The sequence below is a fragment of the Sceloporus occidentalis genome, unplaced genomic scaffold (assembly GCF_023333645.1).
Source record: "Sceloporus occidentalis isolate IW3139 unplaced genomic scaffold, rSceOcc1.0.p SCAF_2, whole genome shotgun sequence".
In the NCBI taxonomy this organism is placed as follows: Eukaryota; Metazoa; Chordata; class Lepidosauria; order Squamata; family Phrynosomatidae; genus Sceloporus; species Sceloporus occidentalis.
The window spans coordinates 164,172,844-164,198,037 of NW_028316982.1; the positions used below are offsets into that span (position 1 = coordinate 164,172,844).

At 37.1% G+C, this 25,194-nt stretch overlaps 1 protein-coding gene across 2 annotated transcripts in view; it reads left to right on the forward strand.

Annotated features, from left to right (window-relative positions):
• Window positions 1-25,194, forward strand: part of LOC149319218 (cullin-4A) — a 40,664-nt gene that overhangs the window by 13,758 nt on the left and 1,712 nt on the right. For both annotated transcript variants that reach the window (XM_089511310.1, XM_089511311.1), the window contains 15 exons: window positions 835-908; window positions 1,622-1,784; window positions 2,285-2,374; window positions 3,410-3,492; window positions 5,533-5,600; window positions 7,354-7,472; window positions 9,899-10,091; window positions 15,193-15,297; window positions 16,560-16,670; window positions 16,907-16,992; window positions 18,641-18,748; window positions 20,269-20,382; window positions 22,222-22,327; window positions 24,104-24,276; window positions 25,033-25,185. In XM_089511310.1, the coding sequence (XP_089367436.1) occupies window positions 835-908; window positions 1,622-1,784; window positions 2,285-2,374; window positions 3,410-3,492; window positions 5,533-5,600; window positions 7,354-7,472; window positions 9,899-10,091; window positions 15,193-15,297; window positions 16,560-16,670; window positions 16,907-16,992; window positions 18,641-18,748; window positions 20,269-20,382; window positions 22,222-22,327; window positions 24,104-24,276; window positions 25,033-25,185 (1,746 nt within the window). The remainder of the gene's footprint in view (window positions 1-834; window positions 909-1,621; window positions 1,785-2,284; window positions 2,375-3,409; window positions 3,493-5,532; window positions 5,601-7,353; window positions 7,473-9,898; window positions 10,092-15,192; window positions 15,298-16,559; window positions 16,671-16,906; window positions 16,993-18,640; window positions 18,749-20,268; window positions 20,383-22,221; window positions 22,328-24,103; window positions 24,277-25,032; window positions 25,186-25,194) is intronic.

A 25,194-nucleotide genomic window follows, 5' to 3' on the forward strand; every position in this document is an offset into this window, starting at 1 on the left:
ACTCAACAGCCTCAAGGAGACTGAGGCCGTGCCGAGCTTGCAGAGAGAACAGTAGCTGAACTGAACAGAAAGGTTGAAGAATTGGAAGCAAGGTTGCTGGAGCATTAGAAATCTGAAATGCACCAAAGAGGAGCAACGGATGTTGAACCAGACCCTGGTCAACCTTAATGCACCATTTTGTGGTTTTTAAAGCTATATTTCTGTTGGGGAACACGGCTGTGTCAAAATTATATTTCAGGTTTTTAAAGTGATATTTTTTTCTCTCTAAACACACCTAACTGTTATCCTTTGTGCACCTCTGCCTTTTCTCTTTGTAAATTTTCATGCCTCCTTACTAAGAAACTGGCAGCTCTCCAGTCTGTCCCCCATGATAATCCATGAAATCCTCCCCCCCGGCCAAGTTTAATCTTGCTGTGTGCTCAGTTAAACGTTCATAGCTTTGGTATATGGGCAGTTTTGTGAGGAGAGGGCTGATTTTCTTTTTCCAGTGTGCTCTTCCTGATGTTAGGAGTTACCTTGCCCTATTGTCTTAAAAACAGAAAACTGGACATTGGCCGCCATGTTGCTTTCTGGTGTATTGAGACTTGATCTGCCAAGATGTATGCTTCTCTTGTGTTTCTGTCAACCCATCTAGGCCTTGAGGATGTGTGTACACCACAAAGGCTTTTAAGGGGCCAGTGTGGAGAAATGAACCATATCAATTGTTTTGATACTAAAAAAAGGGGAAAAAAGTTTTGTCTTTTGTTTTTTTTTTAAATAATAAACGGAAGCATTCCCTTCTCCCCTAAAAAAGAAAGAAAAAACTTATTCTATTTTTAACTTTTTTTTTTACAGATCATGATTAGAAGCATTTTTCTGTTTTTGGATCGTACTTACATACTTCAGAATTCAATGCTGCCATCTATTTGGTAGGTCCAGTGTCTGAATTTGTTTGCACCTGTACTACCAATTGGGAAGTAGTGTAGAGGACATTCATGACAGTAAATTAAAACTAGGTAAAACTTTCAGTAGCAATAGCTTACACATCCCAGCTGCTGCTTGATTTATGACCCCAGCCTTTCTTATATATTCAAGGGTGAGCTAGAGCAGGAATTGTTTGGCTGGTGGAGAGGTGCAATCCACTATCTAGTGATTAGTCCATGCACCAGCATCTGAGTCAGGTATCTAAAGTTCTCTTCTGTGTATTGTTGACTCCTCTCCTTTAATTCTGCCATGCCATCTCGAAGTGTTTTGGTCTCCCTTCCTTCATCTATAAGCTCTCTTTGTTTCTCTCTTTCTTAATTATCTACCTATTTAATTTAAGTTTCTTATTTATTAATCAGTGTTTAAAATATTGAGTACTGAGGTAGCGCCGGGGGGGGGGGGGTATCCCAAATGCAAATTTCAGTGAAAGTGTGTAACAGAGAAGGTAATAAACAAAATAACAGATTCCCAAAGCAGCGGGCAACTGTTGATAAAATTATTCTTGAGAATGAACTGGAAACCAGACATTTGCAGCACAAGCATAACATAGGTAACGTATGTAGCTAATGTTTATCAATATAATAAATAAACTTTTGAAAGGATGTTTGCAGGCTATGTACTTTAGTACAATTCCAATTAATCTTTTATATTTTTACAGGGATATGGGACTAGAACTTTTCAGAATCCATATTATTAGTGATAAGCTAGTTCAGACTAAAACTATTGATGGAATTTTATTGTTGATTGAACGAGAACGGAATGGTGAAGCTGTGGATAGAAGCTTGTTGCGAAGTCTGTTAAGTATGCTGTCTGATTTGCAAGTAAGTATAATCCTTTTTACCTCCTTCCATTGGCTCTTGTATTGAAATGTGGACTAGTTTATACTATGATTTAAGGTGAACAACCCAATTTGAGACTGTTTGAAATCCTAATTTACTTTTTAAACAATAGTTAAGATTAATCACAGCTGTAAATTGATGTATAATATGAAACCAACATTTCATAGTTAATGGAAGCAGAAGTTTCAAGTTTCTAGTTTCCTCTTTCTGGCTGTATTGGATAAGCAAATGGGGAAGGGGATTCTATGAACATTAAATGTGAACAAACCCAGCCATCATATAAACTTGCTCAAATGACTTTTGCTCACTATAAACTCTCTGTCTACAAATAGGAGTGTTTCTTATAACAGTTTTTAAAGAATGAATCAAGATATAGATTATAAAATAACATGTTTAAAAAGTCTTTAGAAATTACATGACACCTTTTGTTGTTATGACTAGATACTAATTTAATAAACTATATCAGTATCTTTCTTAAATAGGTTTACAAAGACTCATTTGAACAAAGATTTTTGGAAGATACAAATCGTTTATATACTGCAGAAGGCCAAAGGTTAATGCAAGAAAGAGAGGTATGAATTTCTTTGGGGAACTAATTTCAGGGAGACTGAACTCTTGCTTCTGTTGCTTGAGCCAGAATCATTTAAACATCTGTACACATGTGAAATGAATGCTTACAGTTCTTCGTATTATAGCTCTGTAACTATTTTGTTATTGTATGTATATGTGTGTGTGAGAATAAGAGATTTTTCAGTGACATTTCAAGGGTTCTGTCAAAAGGAAATTAGATTGTATAAAAGTTATATAAGCAACCAAAACAAATTCGTTTCCACATATCAGACAGCTTAAACACTTCCATTTTTCCCCTACCTGCTTGCCAACAAAACCCCTCTGTTAAAAGTAGTTTCATAATATAGATTAGCTCTCCTGAGTGAGGTCAAAGTAGTAAAGGACCTAGCTATTGAATAAATACAGGTAAAAGCAAAACAAAAAACAGGATTTTTGTTGACAAATGTTCTCTAATCAGTGTAGTGCAGGCAACTTTTGCTACAAAATTTTAACAAAATGACATGGGATGAGACATAGCCCTGAAAATGAAAAGTTGTTTAGTCTGCATGATGGGTGTGTACTTTTGACTCTCCCCACTATTACAAAAAACGTCAACTTTGCCTTTAGCCTCATCAGAATGGAAGTGTGAGTGCCTAGCAATTCTGAAATAATTTGCTATTTCTATGTTTTCAGTTTGCTTGTATCTGTAATTGTCTTTGGTTCATGAACTGAACTCCAAAATCACAACTACCAGCAAAACACTTATGTTTTAATCATTTTACCTTTTCTTACATTGTATTAGCCTTGTTGGGGTACTATTGTGATTGAAAAGTAGGGTAAGAATTAATATAGATATTAATGTAGATAGTGTAGATAAATGACCAGAGTGATCAGTGCCTATTATCTACATAACTGCTTAAGGTAGGATTGATTGACAGCATGACATATTTGGTTTTACTATTATAGTCCAGGATTGTAAAAGCTTAATTTTAATATGTTTCACTTCCTTTTTTTAAAGACAGTTTTTCATTCTAAATTTTTATTTTTACATTTGACAGATTCCAGAATATCTTCACCATGTTAACAAACGTTTAGAAGAAGAAGCAGATAGGGTGCTAACATATTTAGACCATGGGACACAGTGAGTAGCTTTTGACCATCTTTAAAAAAATGTTTCCTGTTCCTTTAAGGCATTCCTTCTATAGAATTGTATTATATTTGTGGTATCTGAGAAAGTAACATTAGTGAAATGATTTTACAAATTAATCTTTGAATTTAAAAATAAATAAATTGTTATCTATATATGGAAACATAAGACACATGGAAAGGCTTAGCAAAAGTTTCTTGAAGTTTTAGAAAAGTGTCTGTTGCATGCCACTCAGTTTAAATTATCAATAGCTGATTTTAGCTACTCTGCGAAAGGTAGCTTTTGCAATGATGGTCAGATTCAATCAGAGATAGAGAAACTGTGACTCCACAGTCTCTGTGTCCCTCATCTCACTCACCAGCTTCCTTGTTGCTCTCATCATCAATCAATAATCAGAGAGGAGAGATTTACACTCTTCTCTTCTATGCTTTTAAGGAGGCATAGCGATTGCCTGGAAAGTCACCAACATTACAGTACCCAAAAAAACTGCCCCACTCTCCTTGCATGGAGCATTTTAAAAAGGTCTCATAGTATCAACAAACTCTGTTTAAAAGCCTAATTGCAATGGGACTAGTGTGTGTGAGGTGGTCTGGGCAATGTTAGTTTGTGGTCTGCCTTGCTGCTGTTATGTGGGGGTTACATGACAGGAGGGAGGTGGCTCAACAACTGCCCTTGATATGCTTCTCCAAAATCAATTTGGTCTTTTGGATAAAAAGGCCACCTCTGCTTTGAATTATCCTGAAAATATGGGAAGAACGTTTGCTTACTATAGCTGTAAACTAGTGTTTTACTAATGATTACATGTTTTATTATAACTTTTCCAGATATCAGAAGGAATGATGAGGTATATCATAATCATTTCTTCTGTTATTGAACCTGGATGGTAGGGTGATTCTCTGGTTAGCAGTGATAAGGGGTCCAGCCAAACTGTTGGTCAGCTTGTGACATATAAAGAGACATACCCATTTTGATAGCCATTGTGGCATAATGGTTTGGGTGTTGGAATAATGCTCTAGGAGACCAAGGTTCAGTATTCCCACTTGGTCATGCGAACCCACTGGGAGGATCACACACACTCTGCCTTAGACGAAGACAGTGGCAAACCCCCTCTGAAAAAATCTTGACAAGAACACCCTATGTTTGGGTTTCCCTACGTCAAAAAACACTTGAAGACACAACAACAGCAACAGCATCCATTTTTAAATTAACAGAAATGGAAAATGAATAGAAACATATCCCACAGTGACTTCCAAGACCTATGGAAGCATTGCAAGCATTAATAGAAAAAATTAGATAGCAGGAGGAAGGTTGCTGTCCTTGAGCTAACTGGATATAAAATTAGGGTTGAATGTATGAATACATACACTATGAGATAACACTATTTCCCTTGCATTATGTTAGGTGAGAGAGAAAGTAGAGAGAGAGAAAACAGGCACCCCTACGCTTCTATAACATGGAACTGTACAATTCATTGTAGTAACAAAATACTGTACATATAGCACAACATAGCTACAGACTATACTATGACTCTGGATACTGCCTGTTGCAGTTTTTGCAGCTCCCCATTTGTTTCCTATAATGGTAAATGGAATCCTTTGCCAATACATAAAACGTTGACCAGCCACAATCAAAGAAAATCCCCAACTATATTTGTATTTTTAAAAGTTTAAAAGCATACCACAAATTGGGAAGATAGAAATTTTTGCTTGTATTCAGCTAGTATAGATACAGGTCTTTGGTATGCCAGATTGTGTTCAAGCCTCTCTGAAATGAAGTCATGATTCCATATTGTAATGACTGGATTGTTTCCTTATCACTTTAGTTCTTCTGTATCATTGCTCTGTATTTTTGGCTTAACATAAAGGTGTCATACCTATGACTTGTGTGTATCTATCCAAAATTATAGTGTCTTCCCCCTCCCCTGGCTGTGTAACCAAGAGCACACACTTCCATAACTATGGAGGATTTCCTGCTAACTGCACAAGTATTCATAGGTTCTTTTTTTTTTTCTTTTCTTTTCTTTGCCTTAAACAGGAAGCCACTTATTGCTTGTGTGGAGAGGCAGCTGTTAGGAGAACATTTAACAGCTATTTTGCAAAAAGGTATTTTTCCCATTTACTTTTTTAGCGAACAGTTGGGTACTTGCATTTGGTGGAACCAAAATTGTACATTTGCCTCTTTGGCATATTGTAATAAAAGTATACCTTGTATATAAAATGTATAAAATTGAATGCTGCTCATGATGACCTGTATGTAACTGGCTACAAATAATGTAAGCAATGTAATTTCAAAGCAGTAAAACCTAGAGAATGTATACACATTTTTCATCAAAATGATCTAATATAAATGGCAGAAATATGTGAATGAATTGCCAGGAATATTGTCTCATGTAATATGAAAGCTGTCACAGATCTTTGAAAAGAATAGGAATCTTTACTGGTCCTGTAACAGAGATCAGGTGTTTGTTTCAAGGACTGTTCTTTTGAAACAACATTCAATGGAAAGGGCTAAGAAAGAGCTGTTAGTAAAGGCATTAATTGTCAGGATTCACATAGTCATGTTAGTCTGTAGAATCAGTATGTAGAGAGACCTTGTAGCACCTTTGAGATTAACTGAAAGAAGTTGGCAGCATGAGCTTTCATAGACTCTGAGGAAGTAGACTTATGTCTACCAAAGATCATGCTGCCATCTTCTTTCTTTCAATTAGAAGGGGAAACAAATGGCCAACAAAAGGATTGGGGTCATAGCAAACACACACTACAATCCCAGTCCCCCTTGAGGCCAAAAAAGGAGTGACAAAGATCCACTCTTTTTTAGCCTGAAAAAAGCCGGCTTTCCCCACTCCACTGCGGATTGAAGCCAATTGCAAGCCACACTGGCAACATGCAGTGTATAAACCCTGCACTGCTGGAATGTCTTGAAGCCACCCATATGCAGGTGGCTGCCCGTTTTCTTTTCTTTTCTTTTCTTTTTAATAATAGAAAACATCTTCATTTACACATTTTGATTTTTACATTTTATCTCAGCATCTAATGTACATTTTTTGATCCTATTTCAAGTCACTATTCTTCTTTTCAACATAAAAAAACAAGAAATAAAAGTTACTTCCTTCGAATATCATTCGTCTTGTATGCTTATTCTTGTTGTATTATATATTTCTCTATACATATAATTTTTAACTTAGTAACTTCAGTGTAACAATTGCTCTAATAATTTACTTTTCTCTCTTAATCTTCATCCAAACATAGATTTGCTTTTAAGTATAGATTCTTAGCTGTATTCAGACATAGATTATTTCCATTGTTTACCACAATATGCCTTTACATACAGACTTTGTTGCAATAGAAAACACACAGACATAAATCTTATTATATATTAGTATGCAAAAGCATGAGATAGATTTCTGTAGTAGTTTTTTTCACACACACATGTTTTTGTGATGCTTAGACTTGACATATGTAAATTTCTACATCCAATCCCTGTAGATCCAGTAACTTTAAAGCCAAGATAAAAAAGAGGATCAGAGGTACAGTTTGGATGTTCAAGGAACCATATTTAGTGACTGAAAACAGACCATCCTTTTGTAATACAGTCAGCTTTCCATATCAACAGATTCTGCACCCATGGATTCCACCATCCCTGACGTGAAAATGTTCAAACAAACAAACAAACAGATCCCAAAAGCAAGCCTTTATTTTGCCATTTTATATAAGATGCACCACTTTACTATGCTATTGTAGATAATGGGAAGTTATGTATTTATAGTAACTTAAAATGTTTGGTTGATTTTAAGTTCACAGCAAAAATATGCTCTTTTCTCTTTCTTTTTAAATGTTTTTCTTTCACTTATTTTAGGACTTGATAATCTGCTTGATGAAAACAGAATAGCAGATCTGACTCAAATGTGTCAGCTTTTCAGCCGTGTAAAAGGTGGTCAACAGCTACTTCTGCAGTACTGGAGTGAATACATCAAGGTATTTAAAACCTTGCATTATTTTGTTTACCTAATTTTGCTTTAGGTGATTAGTATGTTCAAATTTGAACAAATTCTTAATTGCAAAGATCTTTGTAAAAGCAAATCCAAAATTGTCCAAGAAATGCTGAACATATATAACTGAAAACAGAACATAGAACCATAGAATCGTAGAGTTGGAAGAGACCGCAAGGGCTATCCAGTTCAACCCCATTCTGCCATGCAGGAAATCACAATCAAAGCATCCCTGACAGATGTCCACCCAGCCTCTGTTTGAAGACCTCTAAGAAAGGAGACTCCACTACACTCCAAGGGAGTTTGTTCCACTGTCGAACAGCCCTTAGTTTAAAACTAATTGGTTTGCCTTAGGATTGTCATAAGTCGGAAAAAGCTTGAAGCCTGTTTAAAGCCTGCAGTATCCTAGTCAGTCACTAGGCGGCAAACATCCCTAACCAGCACATAAGTGTGTATTCAATACAGTTTGAAGCCATAGGGAATGGTCAGAGCAAGGGGTTAAAGAACCTGCCTCCTCCTTCGGTGATTGCAGGGTTGCATGATGGTAGAGACCATACCTAGGGATATTGGCAGCTGTGGCTTTGTTCACTAGGAGCAGGTACAGTGTGTTCACTTCTAGCAACCATATTGTTTTTGCATCAAACATTTGATGTCTCAAACTAAGGGCTTTTTTAATCTGATCAAAGCTGGGGTGCATGCACTAATTCTAAATAAAACAACTCTAGAGAATGAAGAGGAACTTTTGTTGGAATCATTGGAGAACCATTAGTGCCACTAGAGAATTTTAGTGGCAAGAACTACAGAATATCTTATAGAAGAAGACCAGAATAATTACTAAACAGTGAAGTGTGTTGATAAGGACGTACAGCAAGCTGAAAATCAGTTAGTCCTAAGTGCTTAGCATAAGAAAGATTATTTGGAGGGGGATCACGGGAAGGGGTCAAAGGAATTTCCCTCTTCCTCTACTATTAGCAATGTTTATTAGATATAACCTTACTGCAATTAGTTCAGTAGATACAATTTAATATAAATAAATTTAAAAATGGCAGTTCCCATTAAATATTGGTCTGAGGTACAAGACTGGCAATTATCAGTATTGGTTGAATGTGTTGAGGCAATATTATAAAGGCCATGTTTTCAGCATTGATTTTATTTGTTCTGCTCCCTGTAATAACAAACACAGACTGTAATTCACCTAGAAGGAAAGTCAGAATGAGGCCCCTGAGGATTATTGGCATATTGGGGTGAAGTCTGATATTTATAGAAGTACAAAAAATCTTCTTTTAAAAAGCCTTAAGTACCAGCAATCCCGCTAACCCAATAGAGTCCAGCATACTCAGTAGGCATAATGAATAGACAGTGTGGCGAATAGAATGCATTGTATTAGCTCCCTATAGTTTATACTATGCTGTTGTTGGTCCTGGCTGGCTGGTTGGCTGGAATCCTGAGCAAGTATATTCCTGCTGGGAAAGGATACATGGTAAGAATTTGCTGAAGGTCTCACTGATATTACTTACTATGTTCCAATAATTTAAGGTACATTTGTGTGACATGTTTGCTCCTTTTATCCATTTTTCCTCTCATGAAAGTAAACACAATGCTCTAAATGTACAGGGATTCAATCTCGATGAGGCCAATTTTTGTTTTTAAATGTCCATTGCTGTAAAAACTGTTTAGAGGTTATCCAAAGACTGTCATTGTTCTAATTTTTCTATGTACATATTTTCTGTATTCATATTTTTCTGGTTATGATTACATTGGATGCAGTGCTAAGCCTGAGCAAACATAGCCTGCCCCCAAGTTCATGAGACCACCTCTCTCCTCTTCTGCAGAGAAAAGAAGCTTCTGTTTCCAGTTTAGAGTAAACACAGTTTAGCCCACTGTCCAAGCCCTGAACTGTAGTTTAATCTTAACTATTGTTAATGGAAACAAGTCTGTAAATTATGAGATGGGCTCATTTAACTAGGTAACGATTAGGCACATTAAGGTTAATCGTTTTTGAAGATGACATACTAAACTTTGGTAAAACAGAAAGCAAAGCTTCCAATCTCCTCATTCATGCTGGCAGGAGAAAGAGGATTGGCTGATCCTAAAGGAAGCTAAATTCCTTCTTTAAAAGCGGAACAGTGATTGAGTATTGCATTTGAACCAGTCCTATATGTGACTATTTATTTAGTAATGTTCAGTAAAAAAGCATGCCTTGGTTGTTATAAATCTATTTAAATGTTCTTTCATTTTGAAATAAGGTACAGTTCATCATATTTTAGTGTTTCTATAGTTTCTGTTGCATTAAAGCAACTGTGATGAACTGATTTTTATTATCAATGAACTCCTCCTCCAGGAGCAGAAAACAGTAAGAAATAAGAGGTAAGTACTGCTGACATTTGATTATCAAAAGTGTTTGTTTTGCAGAACTTTGGGACAACAATAGTGGTAAATCCTGAGAAAGACAAGGATATGGTGCAAGAGCTGCTAGATTTTAAGGACAAAGTGGATCATATCATAGAAGTGTGTTTTCAGAAAAATGAGAAATGTATAAACTTGATGAAGGAATCTTTTGAAACATTTATCAACAAGAGACCAAATAAACCAGCAGAACTGATAGGTATCAATATTTTTCTGTAAAAATATTATTTCTAAACCCTGTAGTCAAGGGTGTTAAGCTAAAATATATCAGAGTACATCAATCTAATACCTGTTTCCTTCTGAGTTTTGTTTCTGATAAGGAGCTGCATACGTAAGACGCATGTTTCTTTCTGCTACTTGTGCATCTGTGCTTGCTTTTATTCTGACTGATTACAGTGCCACTTACCTAGAAAACCACATGGAGGAAACAGTGCTGTTTGGGTGTAACCCTATTCAAGGAAGCTGAAAAGAGGCAGAGGTGACTTAAGTTCTATTGCTTTTATTGGGGTTAATCACTTGAAAGAGAAAAAGTGAGATGAGAGCCATTCATACCATTGGTCCAATGATCACACATTTAGAGAAAATCATAGTAAGCCACAAAGCTTGCCCCACTCAGTGTGTGTGTGTGTGTGTGTGTGTGTGTGTGTGTGTGTGTGTAAGAAAGAGAGCAGTCTTTTATACATTGTGACTGGAAGAGAATGTCAGATAAACAGTGGTATATTTGCTTAAATTTAGATTTACAACTAACGTTTGAAGGAGAACAGTGTTTGACTGTGGGAAAATACATACACCCATTCCCCTCAGATTTCTGATGCCAGGGTACATTTGCTGGGTCTTATTGTGAACAGCCAGTTAATCCTCCATTTACACAGTGAGAATTTTACCATGGTGGCCAACTTGCATTCACTAATCAATATACTCACATTCATCCAAAACTTCCTTCTGCTTTGAAGATTATGGCTCAGATTTTGCTAAATAGGAAGAAATGGGGATGATTAGTAGATGGCTGCAACTTCTAATTTTTTATCCACCTCCTTACTTAAAGGACTTCAAATCTTACTGTGTTTAAATTTCTTTACAAAATGTACTCTGTCCTTTGCTCTATTTGATTATATACTTCCTGGGTGACTACTCGGTGAAACAATATACCAAATAGTGAAAAAATTCCATTTAAAACATCTGGGAAAATAAAAAGATCTTTGTCTAATTCTGAATTAATGTAGAAATCAGAGGAAAAAAGGGGAACATCCTTGGTGTGGCCATTCCCAAGATAGGGTACCACAGTTTAGATCCTTTTTCTGGTTGCCTCTGTGTAACTTGGAGAAGCAGGAGCATCTGAAGAAGAACCTCCAGTAACAACCTTGATATACAGAAAGTTTGTAAGAGATTGTGGGGCACAGAGATACAAAGCTGTAAGAGGGTTTAAAGTAAACAGCAGCATTTTGAATTATATTTGGAAATGGACTCTTAGCTGGTGTCATTTGATTCTGAACAGACAAGAACTGACAGGCTTCTTTTGGTGTGTCCCATTTAGTTTACAAATAGTTGAGGGTTTGTTTGTTTGTTTTTGGCTTGATTAGTGTTTCAAAGAAGCCTTCCAAGACAGTTCTCTATGGGCCCAAACAGACAGGCCAAAATAAAGCTGCTTTGGGTCACTTTGGAGGTATGCTGTTTAAATGATACACACATCTTAAGAGGCCAGAAGCTGCACCAAAGCTGCGCTCCAGTCCTTAGGATTGGAGTGTGGCTTTAGCATGACTTCTGGCCTCTTAGGACGAATGCATCATTTAAACAGCATACCTCCAAAGTGACCTGAAGCAGCTTTATTTTGGCCTGTCTGTACAGGCTCTTATATGAATGAATCTTTATTTGTATACCGCTATTCCCATGATCACAGCGGTTTACAACAGTAATATAAATAGACCGAAATTACAAAATCCAATAAAAAGAAATCCCCCCCACATTAAACAATACAGTACAGCAGTAAAAATATCCATCATTCAATCACGGTTAAAAACAGTTAAAAACCAAAGCACCAATTACATCCAATACAATACAGCAACACAAGGGAAGAAGAATGGAATTAGGGAACATGGGGGAAAGCTTGACGAAAGAGGTGAGTCTTTAGATTTTTCCTGAAAGACTCCAGGGAGGGGGCTGAGTGGAGCTCGTCAGGCAGAGAAGCAGAAAAAGTCCTATGTGCAGACACCACATATCTCGTATCAGGGACGCTCAAAAGTTGTTTCCCGCCTGACCTGAGAGTGCGGGGCGGATTATATGGAGAGAGGCGGTCCTCCAAGTACCCTGGGCCCAAGCCATTAGGTATTTATATTAGGTATTTAAATGATCAAAGATGTGAGGGGAGGTTACCGCAGTTTTGACAGCTGTGACCATGTTATTTCTATCCTGACGGGATCGTAGTAGCATAGAAGGTTGTCTGATGAAAAGCACATTGGCCACAGGAACAATTTAATCTGTATCAATGCTACATTTATTGACATTGCCAAACAGTGATCTTGGGAACCTTTTAATCCTCAGGGCCAACATATAGTTAGGAAGAGTCCTGTATAGTAGCAGTGACTGTGGCTAAAATTTCTCAGGGTAGGTCTACATGTAAGCCTTGCTTAGATGCTTGACATTTTCCCAGCAAGCAAACTGCTCATTTCCATACAACAACATCAATGCCTCCAAAGTTCAGTCCAGTTCTATGAAGAGTGTTTATAGAATGAATCTATTTAAACACTTGCTATCTATGATAATGACTGGCAACACTAGCAGACACTATCTAGATTACTAACTGGAGATAATAGCAAATTACAGCAGATCAGATGAGGAACCCTTGGAAGTTGTATCCAGGAAGGCTCCTCATCCTCCTCTAGGAGAAGTGCAGCCCCATCTAGAAGAGGTCAAACACTGCCTCCCTGATTAGATGAATCATCCACCAACTGTTTGTCTTCCTTGGCAAAACTGAAGTTTAGTTTACTGACTTTCATCTAATCCGTGACTGATCCGAGACACCGATTCAACACTATCATACTTGAATAGGATTTAAAAAGAAAGACACAGTTGGATGTTGACAGCATAGTGATGCTGCTCAAATCCAGATCTAAAGGAGATATGATGGGACTCCATAGCATAAAAACAGCAGTTGAGAAGATCTAGGACCACATCTGACCATCTAGGGAGAAACACAGCCATTGAAACAGTCCCATTATGTCCACCTTTTCAACTCCGCTCCGAACGACTGTCTGGAAATTCAGATTAGGAACATTTTGTGATTTAGCTATGCTATTAAATCCTCCACTTATTTGGCAGTCTGGTGTTAGCTTGTTTATAAAAAGATATGAAGAGATAGTATAACATAATCGGCAATGATACTTAAAGTGTAAGATAAAATATCTGCGTAGAAATTTCCAACAGTTCTATTAATTAACAATGGATATCATGTAAATTATAGTTGTTGTCACATACTGCCCTTTCCCATGCGTTCAGGGATTTTGCATGGCTTCTGGAAATTCTATAAACCTACTTAAGAACAGTTTGGTCCTATCTGTGTCAAGATACTTTGGGTATGCTTTTAAGTTGTAAGGTGGCTGCCTCAAACAACCTTAAGTAAGGATAGGGCCCCGACCAAAGCAGTTTGTGAGTTCTGGGTTCCTGCTTGCTAAAATTCCCTTTTCATTCCTGTCTGTTATGTAAGAGACTTTCTGGTGTGTGTGTGTGTGTGGGGAGCAAAAAAGGAGCACCCAGAAGCAATTGCGGCACAGCTGTGACATTACCATTATTCGCCTGGTGTGGTGGGCACGACGCAGCTACAGCGCCCTCCTCACGTGCAAGGGTTGCCAGGCGTGTGGGCACTCCGCCCACCAGGCAACCCTCACATTTGATGTGGGGGCCTCAAAGGCCCATCTGTTTCGGGCCTAAATCTCTTCTTTGAATTATTTGTGTTAATTTGTCAGAGTTCATAAAATCACATACTTTAAGTATCCAGACTTTCTGTTGTTGTTGTTCTAGTTGGAGGAGATGGCTTTGTTAGGCCTTCAGTTTAGGTGCATGAATTAATCTTGGTTTGGCTGCCAAGCCAGTAACTTCAGAATGTTATAAGTTTACAGATAGCTGGAGTTCAAAATAAGGGGAAATAAATAAATAAATGTCTTAAATTTGTGAAATTTATTCATTAGCATAATTTCTCTAACACTTCCTAATACATTGTGCTTTACTATGTTTATGTAGAGGCTTTTTGTAAAAAAGAAAGCCCTGAGCTTTTACAAACTTTCAATTCTGCTGTAGAATGCTAGCTATGGAATTGTAATATTTCCGCATGTTGTCTCTCATATCTAGCACTCCCTTTGTCTCCACATCTGCTCCTTATCCTTTGGCTGCTATTTAGTCTGCATTTGCACTGAAGAAAAAATGCAGTTTGACGCTGCGTTAACTGCCATGGCTCAATGCTATGGTATTCTGGGAATTGTAGTCTTGTGAGATAGTTTTGTCAGAGAGCTCTGGTGTCAAAACAAACTACAAATCCCAAGATTCCATAGGATGGAGCCATGGCAGGTAAAGCGGTGTCAACTTGTATTATTTCTGCAGCAGATGCAACCATAATTGCTTTCTTTTACTGTTACTACGCTTAATCTGGGAATTTTTTTTTAATCGTTCCTTTATACTTCATATTGAAAAGACTGGTTTTAGTCTTGCATAATTTTTTGGGCTGAACATTCCTAAATAAATTTCATAATGCTTTTTCTGTTTTTTTAAAAAAATTACATATGTAGCTCTATTTTTTTTCCTCCCCGTTTTGTCTCCTTAGCCATTTGATCTCTTCCTTCAATTTGCAGTTCACATTTCTTCATCATCATCTCTCATACATTTCTGGAGTTTTTGCTCCTTTAATATTTGTGCTTTAATCAAGTATATTTTTAAAGCCCATTTTTTCCTAATTTTTCTGCATCTTGTATTATCTTTTCTTTAGTCTGACACTAATTTGAATTTTTTAAATGCTATAATTGTTAAAGTCTTATACATGGGCCACAAAGTTGTCATGGAAGTCAGTTAAATCTAAGCAGCCTTCCTCTGCTGACTTTTTAACTTAGATTATTGACATCGCATTGTTCTACCCTCTCCTCTGTTTGTTCAGGTGTCATATTTTTGTTAGGTTGTAAGTTTTGGCATGGAGTGTTTCCTTTCAGCTTCCACAAAACATTTAATATAGTTGTAAAACAATTAATTTAATCTGTGGAAACCAAGCAATTTATTTCAGAATTATTTTTAAGCCTTTCCATGTTTAACTGTTTTTTTAGCAAAGCATGTGGATTCAAAGCTGAGAGCTGGCAATAAAGAGGCAACCGATGAAGAACTAGAAAGAATCCTTGACAAAATAATGATAGTATTTAGATTTATCCATGGTAAGCAAGTATGATTTGGTTTCTCTGCTATTGATTTTTATGCACTGTGCTGGTGGCAAAAGATGCTTGATCTATGCGGCCTGTACACATTCTTGTTTTGTGTGTCCTAAGGGCTTGCAGAGAGAGACTAAGGGGTTCAACAGACTACCCCTTTGGAGCGGCCTGCAGCTGCCCGTTTCCTCGCTGGATCAACTACTTGCCTCAGCCCTGATCTGGCCTTTCAGTGGCGCAAGAAGAAGCCGCAAAAAGCGGCTCCCTTTTGCACCATGGAAAGGGCACCCCAGCCGCTGATGCAGCGGCTTTTCACCGCTTCGGTGTAGCGCATGCAAAAACTGTGCCAAAGACATGGCGTAACGCTTCCCGCCATCTGGTCAGATGAGCAGTGTGGGGGAGGAGTTGGAGCGGCTGGTGTACAGTCACCACGCTTCCAAACTGGCATATAACGCCGGTCTGTCAAGCCCCTAAAACCACATCTGTACTGCATAAATAATCTGGTTTGACACCACTTTAACTGTCATGGCTCAGTGCTATGGAATTCTGAGAATTGTACAGTAGTTTGTTGTAGCACCAGAGCAGAGCCTTATTCTGACTTAATACTTTCAGATTTGTTTTTGAGAAGGAAATGACTAAGATCAACTGACACCATCCTGACTCTCACCAAGTGTTATTAGATTACAGTCATCCCCAGCCAGCATGGCCCTGATAAAGTTGTTGTTTAACATATGCCTAGCACTGACCTTGCTGTCTTTTAAAATCACCATGAAAACTCTGTTTTAAGTATCTACACATTTGAAAACATTAAGTATTTTAAATTCTGTTACTTTTAATTGGGCTTTTATCAGCTGTTCTTTGGTTTTTGTTAGCCCCCTTCAATACCTGGATGAAAAATGGTGAATAAATAATTAAAATAGGGCACATTGCCAAAATGTATTACAGATTATCACTTTCATTGGCACTAATCAGAGATTTGCAGAATGCTGAGAAGGTACAAGGAATCTTCCATTTTGGAAAAGTATTTGATTTCTTTTATGAAAGAAAAGAAATCAAAGCACGGTTTCAGAGCAGTATCTTGAGTATTGCAAACAGGAAGAGATCTTTGGCTACATAAAGAAATGCTAGGCAGGAGTTGCTTCATAACATCAAAGAGTTGCATAATTCCTGTTCTAACATTGTAAGCGAACTGTGATTTTTTTTCTTTCTTTGTGGTTCAGAATTCGTAATTCTCACATTTCACTTTTAGTGTTTTGTTTTGTTTCCAATAGGTAAAGATGTATTTGAAGCATTTTATAAAAAAGACTTGGCCAAAAGGCTTCTGGTTGGAAAAAGTGCATCAGTAGATGCTGAAAAGTCTATGCTATCTAAGCTTAAGCATGGTAAGCATTTGCAAATACTGTTCCTTGAATTCTTTATCTGAACCTTTATAAAAGCAGATAATGTTCTTTGAAAACCTTAAATTTATTATTCTGAATCAGTGGCCATGGTTTTAAAATTATACAGAATGTTTAGATCTAAGGGATTATTTTTTTAATGCTTCTGAAATATTTGGTTACTCTGTGTGCCAGAAAGTCATTTTAAACACAGTATCTCTCTTTCTGTGTTTATATAATAGAATGTGGCGCTGCTTTCACTAGTAAACTAGAAGGAATGTTCAAGGATATGGAACTTTCCAAAGACATTATGGTTCAGTTTAAACAGGTAAGTTTAATTTCAATTTTGTCACATAGTGAATTTTTGGCTGCTCAGATATTATCTCGTTAGCAAAGTGCTTGCTTATATACCAGGCTACATTTCTTCCTCCCCATCAAAACTGATGGCTTTCATTGACTTTGAAAAAATCAATTGAAAGCTAGGTAGATACGACAGAGTCAACATAGTAGAGCTATTGACGTCTGTGAAAAAGAAATGGGGATGAAACCAAGGGCATATTATAACACTCTTAGAATTTGGTCTTGGCCTTTTTTGTTTTGTTTTTGTTTGTTTTTTTGGCTTGGATAGATTCTTGTTTTATTTTCTTTGGGGATTTGGGTCTCGGGGCTACATTGGGGGGGGGAATTCCATAGATTTACAAAAAGAAAATGTCATTTAAAAGCACACACATAACCCCCCAAACCTTCTGACACAAATGTTTGGATTTACAAAATCCAATATCACAAGTCTGTAGGAGCACAGGTTCTAAAGGCAGACAGTGTTAGCCTGTCAGTCAGATCTGTGATTCAGAAAGGTGTGAGATACAGCATGTTACTGAGAAGAGGAGGATGAGGGAAGGAGAGCAAAAAAGAGGTAGAACTGATGTGCTTGAGCTCCTGATAGCAAAGGGGAGGGGAGATGTTAGGGTTGAAGAGTTCTCCAAAACTGCTTGTTTAAAACAATCAAAATAATACAAAAATAAAACATTTGAAAAACAATTTTTAAAATGTTTAAAAGCAATCCAAAACCAATCCTAAAATACTGTTTTAAAATAGTGAAAACATAGGACTTCCAAACATTAAAGGCCATGCAGAACAACAGTCTTTTAGCTGCCTGCTAGAAAAGCTAGAGCCAGCCTAAATCCCTTGGGTAGGGAGTTCCACAATTGGAGTGCTGCTCAGATATCACTACAGAATATTCCAGATAAGGGCTAGCAGACTTTTAGCAGGAGTGAAGTGGGGGAATGTACATTATACCTTTCCCACAGCTGAAATGTATTCCCTCCCCAAGAGGCCCAACTAGCACTCTAGGCCTTTATTTTTCAGGCTATCTGGAACTGTTGCAGGCCCCACTCATTAGTAATGACCTCTATTCATGGCCACTTGTACTAGTCATCAGCTGCTCATACTGTGGCCCTCATATGTTTGATACTAAGCTATGAACCGTTTTTTAAAAAATGTACTACTTCAGAGAACATTTGTGTTGTCACTAGAGAATGCCATTCAGCTGCATTTATCTTAAATTGACACAGACGTTCTATTGGCTTAACAAAAACTGAAAACCTTCTAATGGTGGTAGCCCTAAAATAATGTATAGATACATTTTAGAAGTCATTTTTAGTAGATGAAATGGTAGAAGTGGGAACTAGAGACTACTTCTGCTGTTTGAACTCTATATAATTTCAACCAATATGGGTTTTTAAACACTGTTTAAAGAATGACATGGATTACTGGTTTCAGTAGCTGTTAATCAAAAAAGTACAGGAAATATATTTCCCTCAGGGCTTTTTAAAAAGATGATTGCGAATTCAGTGTTGCTGTAAATGCTTGACCATAGAAATTGCTTTATTAGAGCTTTATGTGTACTTAGATTAATTTAATTTTATTTTGAACTGTACATATTAGAATCCCTTTGTTCCCTTTTTTATTTATCCTAGTATATGCAGAATCAAAGTGACCCAGGGAATATAGACTTAACAGTAAATATACTTACAATGGGATACTGGCCAACTTATACACCCATGGATGTCCTTTTGCCTCCAGAGGTAAGCCTTCAAGAAGATCTTTTGATATTCCACAAGATAGGATTGTTTATTTGTGATAGTATCTACAGCCACATATACACAGAATTTCCCATTGTTTTTTTAATCTCCAAAGTAGGGCTTTCATCTCCCATGTAAGCATGTACAAAGGGATGGATACTTTCCCCTATAGACTTTGTTTTGACCACTAAATGTATGGCTCATGGAGGTGACCCAGTAGTCCTATGACTTTATCACACCAGGCTTGAAAAGTGGAATTACCTTATCACATGATGCTGTGTCTATCCAGTAGCTGGTCTGTGGTACATCTGCTGCTGGAGTGCTCTTTTTTATTGATGCACAAAACCCATCAATACCACCCAATCACGCTGCTTCTTCACTGTTGAGCAAGTGTCATAAGTTTCATCTGAAGCCGTTCTGATACGCAAGCAGTCATGTGATTTGAATGAGCATGATTATACAGTGCGCCTGCATCATATGCGGGCATTCCTTACGCAGCTTCCAGCATACACTGGAAGCTGTGCTGGAAGTAGTGGCACTGTGCGCTAGGAAAAGTAATGGTGTGTGCCATGGGCAAGAGCCTCATTATCTTTAATGGTGCTTGAGCATCCACAGAATTTTCCTTACGCAGAGGGATCTGGAACGGATCCCCCGCGTAAGGGAAGGGACCACTGTATTCCTCTCCCCACTGCCCCTTGGTATTCCCAAGCAGTTTATTTTCTTTTCTTTTTTCTTTTCTTTTCAGTTTTCTTTCTTTTCTTTTTTTAGCTAGTGGATTGCTGTGATCATACAATTGCACTAAAAATAAATAAAAATAGAGCAAAAGGTCACCCAATGGGTTTCCATGACCAAGTAGTTAATTGAACCCTGATCTGTAAACTCATAGTCCAGCACTCAAACCTCTATGACATGCTGTCTCTCTATTTAACATTATACTGCACACTATATTATGGAGAAAGCATAACCTTCATTCTGATATGAAGCTTTTTCCCATAAAGGAGCATGCAGACATCTACTCTGCATTACTTTCACAGAGATTTCCATGCATTTTGGTTGGCCTAATAAAGGTATTACTACAATATTTGTTCTGGAATTTGTCATACGGTTAGCACAGCATCCCCAGAATTGTATTTGTACCCCTTCCAAAATCAGATAAGAGCTTCAGAGCTCCTGTTGTCTTGTCTGATGACATTAAAAGCATCTTGAAGCGCAAAGTATTGAATTTTGCTCAAATCCATCAACTAAGACAAAATAAAGAATGCAAAATTATACAGACATGTGTTCTCTCACTTCATTTTCCTTCAATGTTTGGTTGTCTGCTTGTTCAAAGGTAATCTTTGCCAGTGAAATGAAACTTGGAGGTAGCTGGTAGCCTATTTATCTGTCAGATTTAGTGCAAAGATGTTAAGAAACCAGGAGAAGCTCTATATTTTGGGTGTGATTATGTTGCACACATGCATGTGTATATGTGTGTGTGTACTTGCTTGTATTTATTTCTCCCTTCTTTCTGTGCATTATTTCAGATGGTCAAACTGCAAGAAATATTTAAAACATTTTATCTTGGAAAGCACAGTGGTCGAAAGCTACAGTGGCAGACAAGCTTAGGACATGCAGTCTTGAAAGGAGAGTTTAAAGAGGTGTGTTTAATAGTTCTTGTTTTAGATTATTTTTTTAAAATATAGATTAGTGATTTGACTACTTCTTTTCATTTTCCCTGTGCATGGTTGGCAAATCAAACTATGCCTTTCTGACCTCATAATTTGTCCACCTTTTTATTCTGTTGGTGTAACACTTGAATAAAATGTATACATCTAAAGCCCAAAGCGTGATAGACCAAATTATACAGTTTATTTACATATTTATTTGAGAATGAATCAGCTAGGTGACTAGTGCCTATATGCACTGTGCATACATTCTGTTCTGACTTTATGCCTGCACATAGATTTCCAGCACTATTGGGAATAGAGTCTTGTTCGTCCGCTGTGCATAGTAACATAGTAAGAGAGAGTATTTTTTCAATTGGCTAAATGTCTCCTGGGATTCTGTTAGTAACGGAGAATTGAAAAGAATTTTGGAAATGGGAAAGAACGGTGTTGGAAATTCTTTGAGCCAGATATCATTTTTGTTCATAATGGCTCCATGGTAGCCGTGTCACCTATCTGATTTTTCCTCCTTTCCATGCTTATTGTCTTGTTTGCATGCATAATGGAGGAAATTAAAATAGTCCCAGCTAAAGATTGAAGATCTAACTTGTATCTTCCTTCTATGTGCATTTTTATCCTGGCTGTTGGAAAGTTCTGGAGCAAGCTGTACTCTCACCATTAATTGTTCCTGCTGAATAGAGCTAATCTGATAGGTCCTTGATTATAAGAAATCCATCCCTACATTAGCCATCAGTAACATATACATTATTTAAATAGGTGCACAATAGTAAAATCTCAATTTAACTATGTAGTGCAGCCTTCCTCTCCACATTTTGGGACTGGTCCACCTGTAATCACTATTAACAAATTTGGGAAAGACCGATGGGAGTTGCAGTCCAAAACAGCTGGAGGGTACCCAGTAAAGTTGAAACTGAACTCTTTTTCATGCATCAGTGACCTCTTAAGCCAAAACTCTGTAAGTTTAGCTATAAGAAGCTCCCTTCTCCCTCCGTCAAGAGCCTAAAATCATCTGGAATCGATAGTTATCAAAATAAAAAGAGAGGAAGAGGCAGCTCTTTCTTCATTTCTCTTCCGGTTTCTAGAAATATCAAGACACTTTCTAGAGTCAAATGCAGAGGCTCCTCATCAGTCAGGGTTTGGATTTTAGATTTTGACTCACCACGCTCCACCTGTGAGCTGCAGTCATCAGTCTGGATTGATAATATACCATTTGGGGAAATAGCCTCCACCCCTGTTTATGCAATAAAAATTATGCTGGCAAAATATTTAGTATAAATAACGATTTCAAGTTTCAGTATCTTCAAAAATCCCTATTTCTAGTATGACTTTGGAATGAGGCACTTGAGGCTGTCATGTGAGATGGCATTCACAAACATATATGATCTTCTGAATTCTTAGAAAGAGAGCTATTCGTATGCTCGCTATGCTATCTCAAGCATTATAATACAAATTAATTTCAGACAATGAGCAATGGAAGGAAATAAAGTAAATTCTTCAGTTTTGTTGTTTATTTTATGCTATCAATTATATTTTTCAAAGTTTGGAATATAATTAGAGTTCCCAGAATCTGCAGCCAGCATGGCCACTTGGAATTGACAAAAGTGACACTTCGGCTTTTGGTATTTTTAATCCTCTCCTGGGCTGCAAAGAATGCCCAGAAAGCTAGATTGTTAGATAATTATGTGCTGGATTGTTTTGGTTTTTGCTCCATTGTGCATCATTGGGCAGAGCAAGATTATTAAACTTAAACAAATGCGTGTATATCTCTAGATACATAGTATGTTGCAATGTTTTGTTTTGTTTTCTTTTTAGGGGAAAAAGGAGTTTCAGGTATCACTTTTCCAAACATTAGTGCTTCTGATGTTCAATGAGGGGGATGAGTTCAGTTTTGAAGAAATTAAAATGGCCACTGATATAGGTAGGTAGTACTTTGGCTCTGGTTCCCTTGGATTTGAAAATTTGATCCTAACATGAAGGTATCCCTAACTGAAGGAATATGACATGGGCAGCATCCGCACTGCTGAAATAATCCAATTTGACACTGCTTTAACTGTCGGGACTCAATGCTAGGGCATTCTAGTTTATTGTGGCACCAGACACAGAGAAGGCTCAATGTCTCACAAAACTACAATTCCCAGATTTTCATTGTATGAAGCCCTGAGAGTTAAAGCAGTGTCAAACTGGATTATTTCTGCAGTGCAGATGCAGCCCTTGATTTATAATAGGTGGCAGTTTTTCCCTCCCTGTTCTTCTCTTCCCTTCTAGATCTCTCTTCAGAAGAAAGTTGGGGTGGGAATGTACATGTAGTTATAACAACAACAACATTTATTGATTAGCCCGTGGGCCATCTCAAAATACAACAAATCTAACAAAATCTGTATAACCTCTGTATAAGAACTCTATACAAAAGATTAAATAAAAAGGATATTAAAATGAATAAGTAAAAATATAAATACAATAGATAATAATACATTAAATAAATGTAGTGGAGGCAAATTTATACATCATATTTCTTCATCACTCCTACAATTTACTCCAATCAACCCCACATATGAAGATCTCAAATGAATTATTTTACTTAAATATCAAGCTGTCATGAGAGATATTTTTGATTCTTGACCACACATAAAATACGTTGTTCTAATATGGGTATCCCAATGAGTTGTTTGCTTAATATAGGATTCGAGATACAAATTTGCACTTAAATAGTATATGTGCTATATCCTGAATTTCATGCTCTCCACAAATACAGATTTGCTCATTATGAGGGATGCCATTAAATCTCCCATATCTTACCATGGTGTCAAGCTGATCAAATCTAGCTCGAGTAAATGCTTCCCTAAGGTGTTTCGGCATTTGTATTCTTAAATAATTAGCTATTTGAAAGGTTTTTTTATATCGGCTCAGCCATTTTAGGTTGCCTAGCTTACCAAGTGTGGCTATATCCTTTTGAGCCTCAGTATCCAAGATTCTTTGTCTTGCACTCTTATTTGCTTGACTGCTAAATTCACAAGTTACAGGGAGACTGCAACTCCTTGTAAAGTTTGTTAGTTGCGTGATTCAAGAGGACTGTGGATGTGCTTGTAACTGTTCTAAGAGACACAATCTTGGAAGTCTTTCAGCAATAGTTATACACTCTGATTTTAGCTTGTGAATTGATTGACTAGATTTCTAGTTCAGCTCTAACTGCTGCCACCAAGGTCTTTTTATCTACGACCAAGATACTTCTCAGATATCAGTGGTGGATCTATTTTGTCTAAAGCCTGCTTGTTCTTCTATTAAAATATCCTTTTCATTTACCCAGCTTTCAAGTCTATTCAAGAGGAACCTGGAGTAAATTTTGGCAACAATATCTATTAGACTAACAGGCCTGTAATGGCTGGGCTCCTTATTGTTCCCTTTTTTTATTTATGGGAACCACTTTTGCCAACTTCCATCCGGAAGGGATCTGGCAGTACATGTAGTTATAGTAGTGCTGCCTCGTTCTCTTGTGTGGAAAAATGCAACAAAATTCTGTGATAGTTGCACTGTAGCAGATGAGGGAAGGTAGCCAAGAACACTTTATAACTTACCTAGGATATTTCTAACACTCCCCTTACTATACACGTAAGTAAGTTAATTGCAGATTTCTATTATTACTGTATGACAATTAATAATCATAAATATGTATCTGCTATGTGTGTGCTGTTTACAGAGGAAAGTGAATTAAAAAGGACCTTGCAGTCTCTGGCGTGTGGTAAAGCAAGAGTACTGAATAAAAATCCAAGAGGCAAGGATGTAGAAGATGGAGACAAATTCACCTTTAATTCCGATTTTAAGCATAAATTGTTCAGAATAAAGATCAATCAAATCCAGATGAAGGAAACAGTATGTACTCAATACTGGCATCTCTTTGATATATTGTCTATAGAGGGCTATTTTGGTTTGTTTATCACTATACCCTGATTGATATGAAGTTGTGGTGTTTTCAGTTTTTCTTTCTTGTACAAAATTGTGTTGCCTTGTGCATAAAGTACAAAGATGATTGGTACAAGAAATATTTCCTTATTCATGAAACAAGAGATTCTGCTTGCAGTTTGAAATAATACAGTTTTAAATCTGTTAGTAAGAACAGTGGATATTTAGCATGCATGCACACCAAGATAGGTTCAAATTTTGTGTTTTTAGTAGAATTGTTTATTTAATTTTTCTAATTGCATTAATAAGATTAAGATTTTAGCTTTATTTTTGCAAGTACATAGTGCCTTCCCATCTACCTCATCTTCACCGAAACTTCCATAACAGAGCACAAGGCACAGCACAAGTTAGCACTTGAATCAAGTGATGTGCCCCTTCCACCATTTAGAGAAGTCATGTGCCCAGAATTGTAATGTAAAAGTTAAACTTAACATCACAAAATGGGTACGTTTATCCTATGGTATAACACAGGTCTTTATTATGGAGAAGGAACAGATGAGAGGTAGTCATACCTCTGTTTTTTGCTTATTTGATGCAATCATCAACCATACATGTTTTTATGATTGCTTCATTTTTATTCTTATATTGCAAATGGACACACATTCAGACATGTCTGCACATCAGAAAAAGAGACTGAAGGTATAATCTTACATTCTTGTTATTTAGGTTGAGGAACAAGTCAACACAACTGAAAGAGTGTTTCAAGACAGACAGTATCAGATTGATGCTGCCATAGTTCGTATAATGAAGATGAGGAAAACCCTTGGGCACAATCTTCTTGTTTCAGAGTTGTATAATCAGCTAAAATTTCCAGTAAAGGTAAGTATT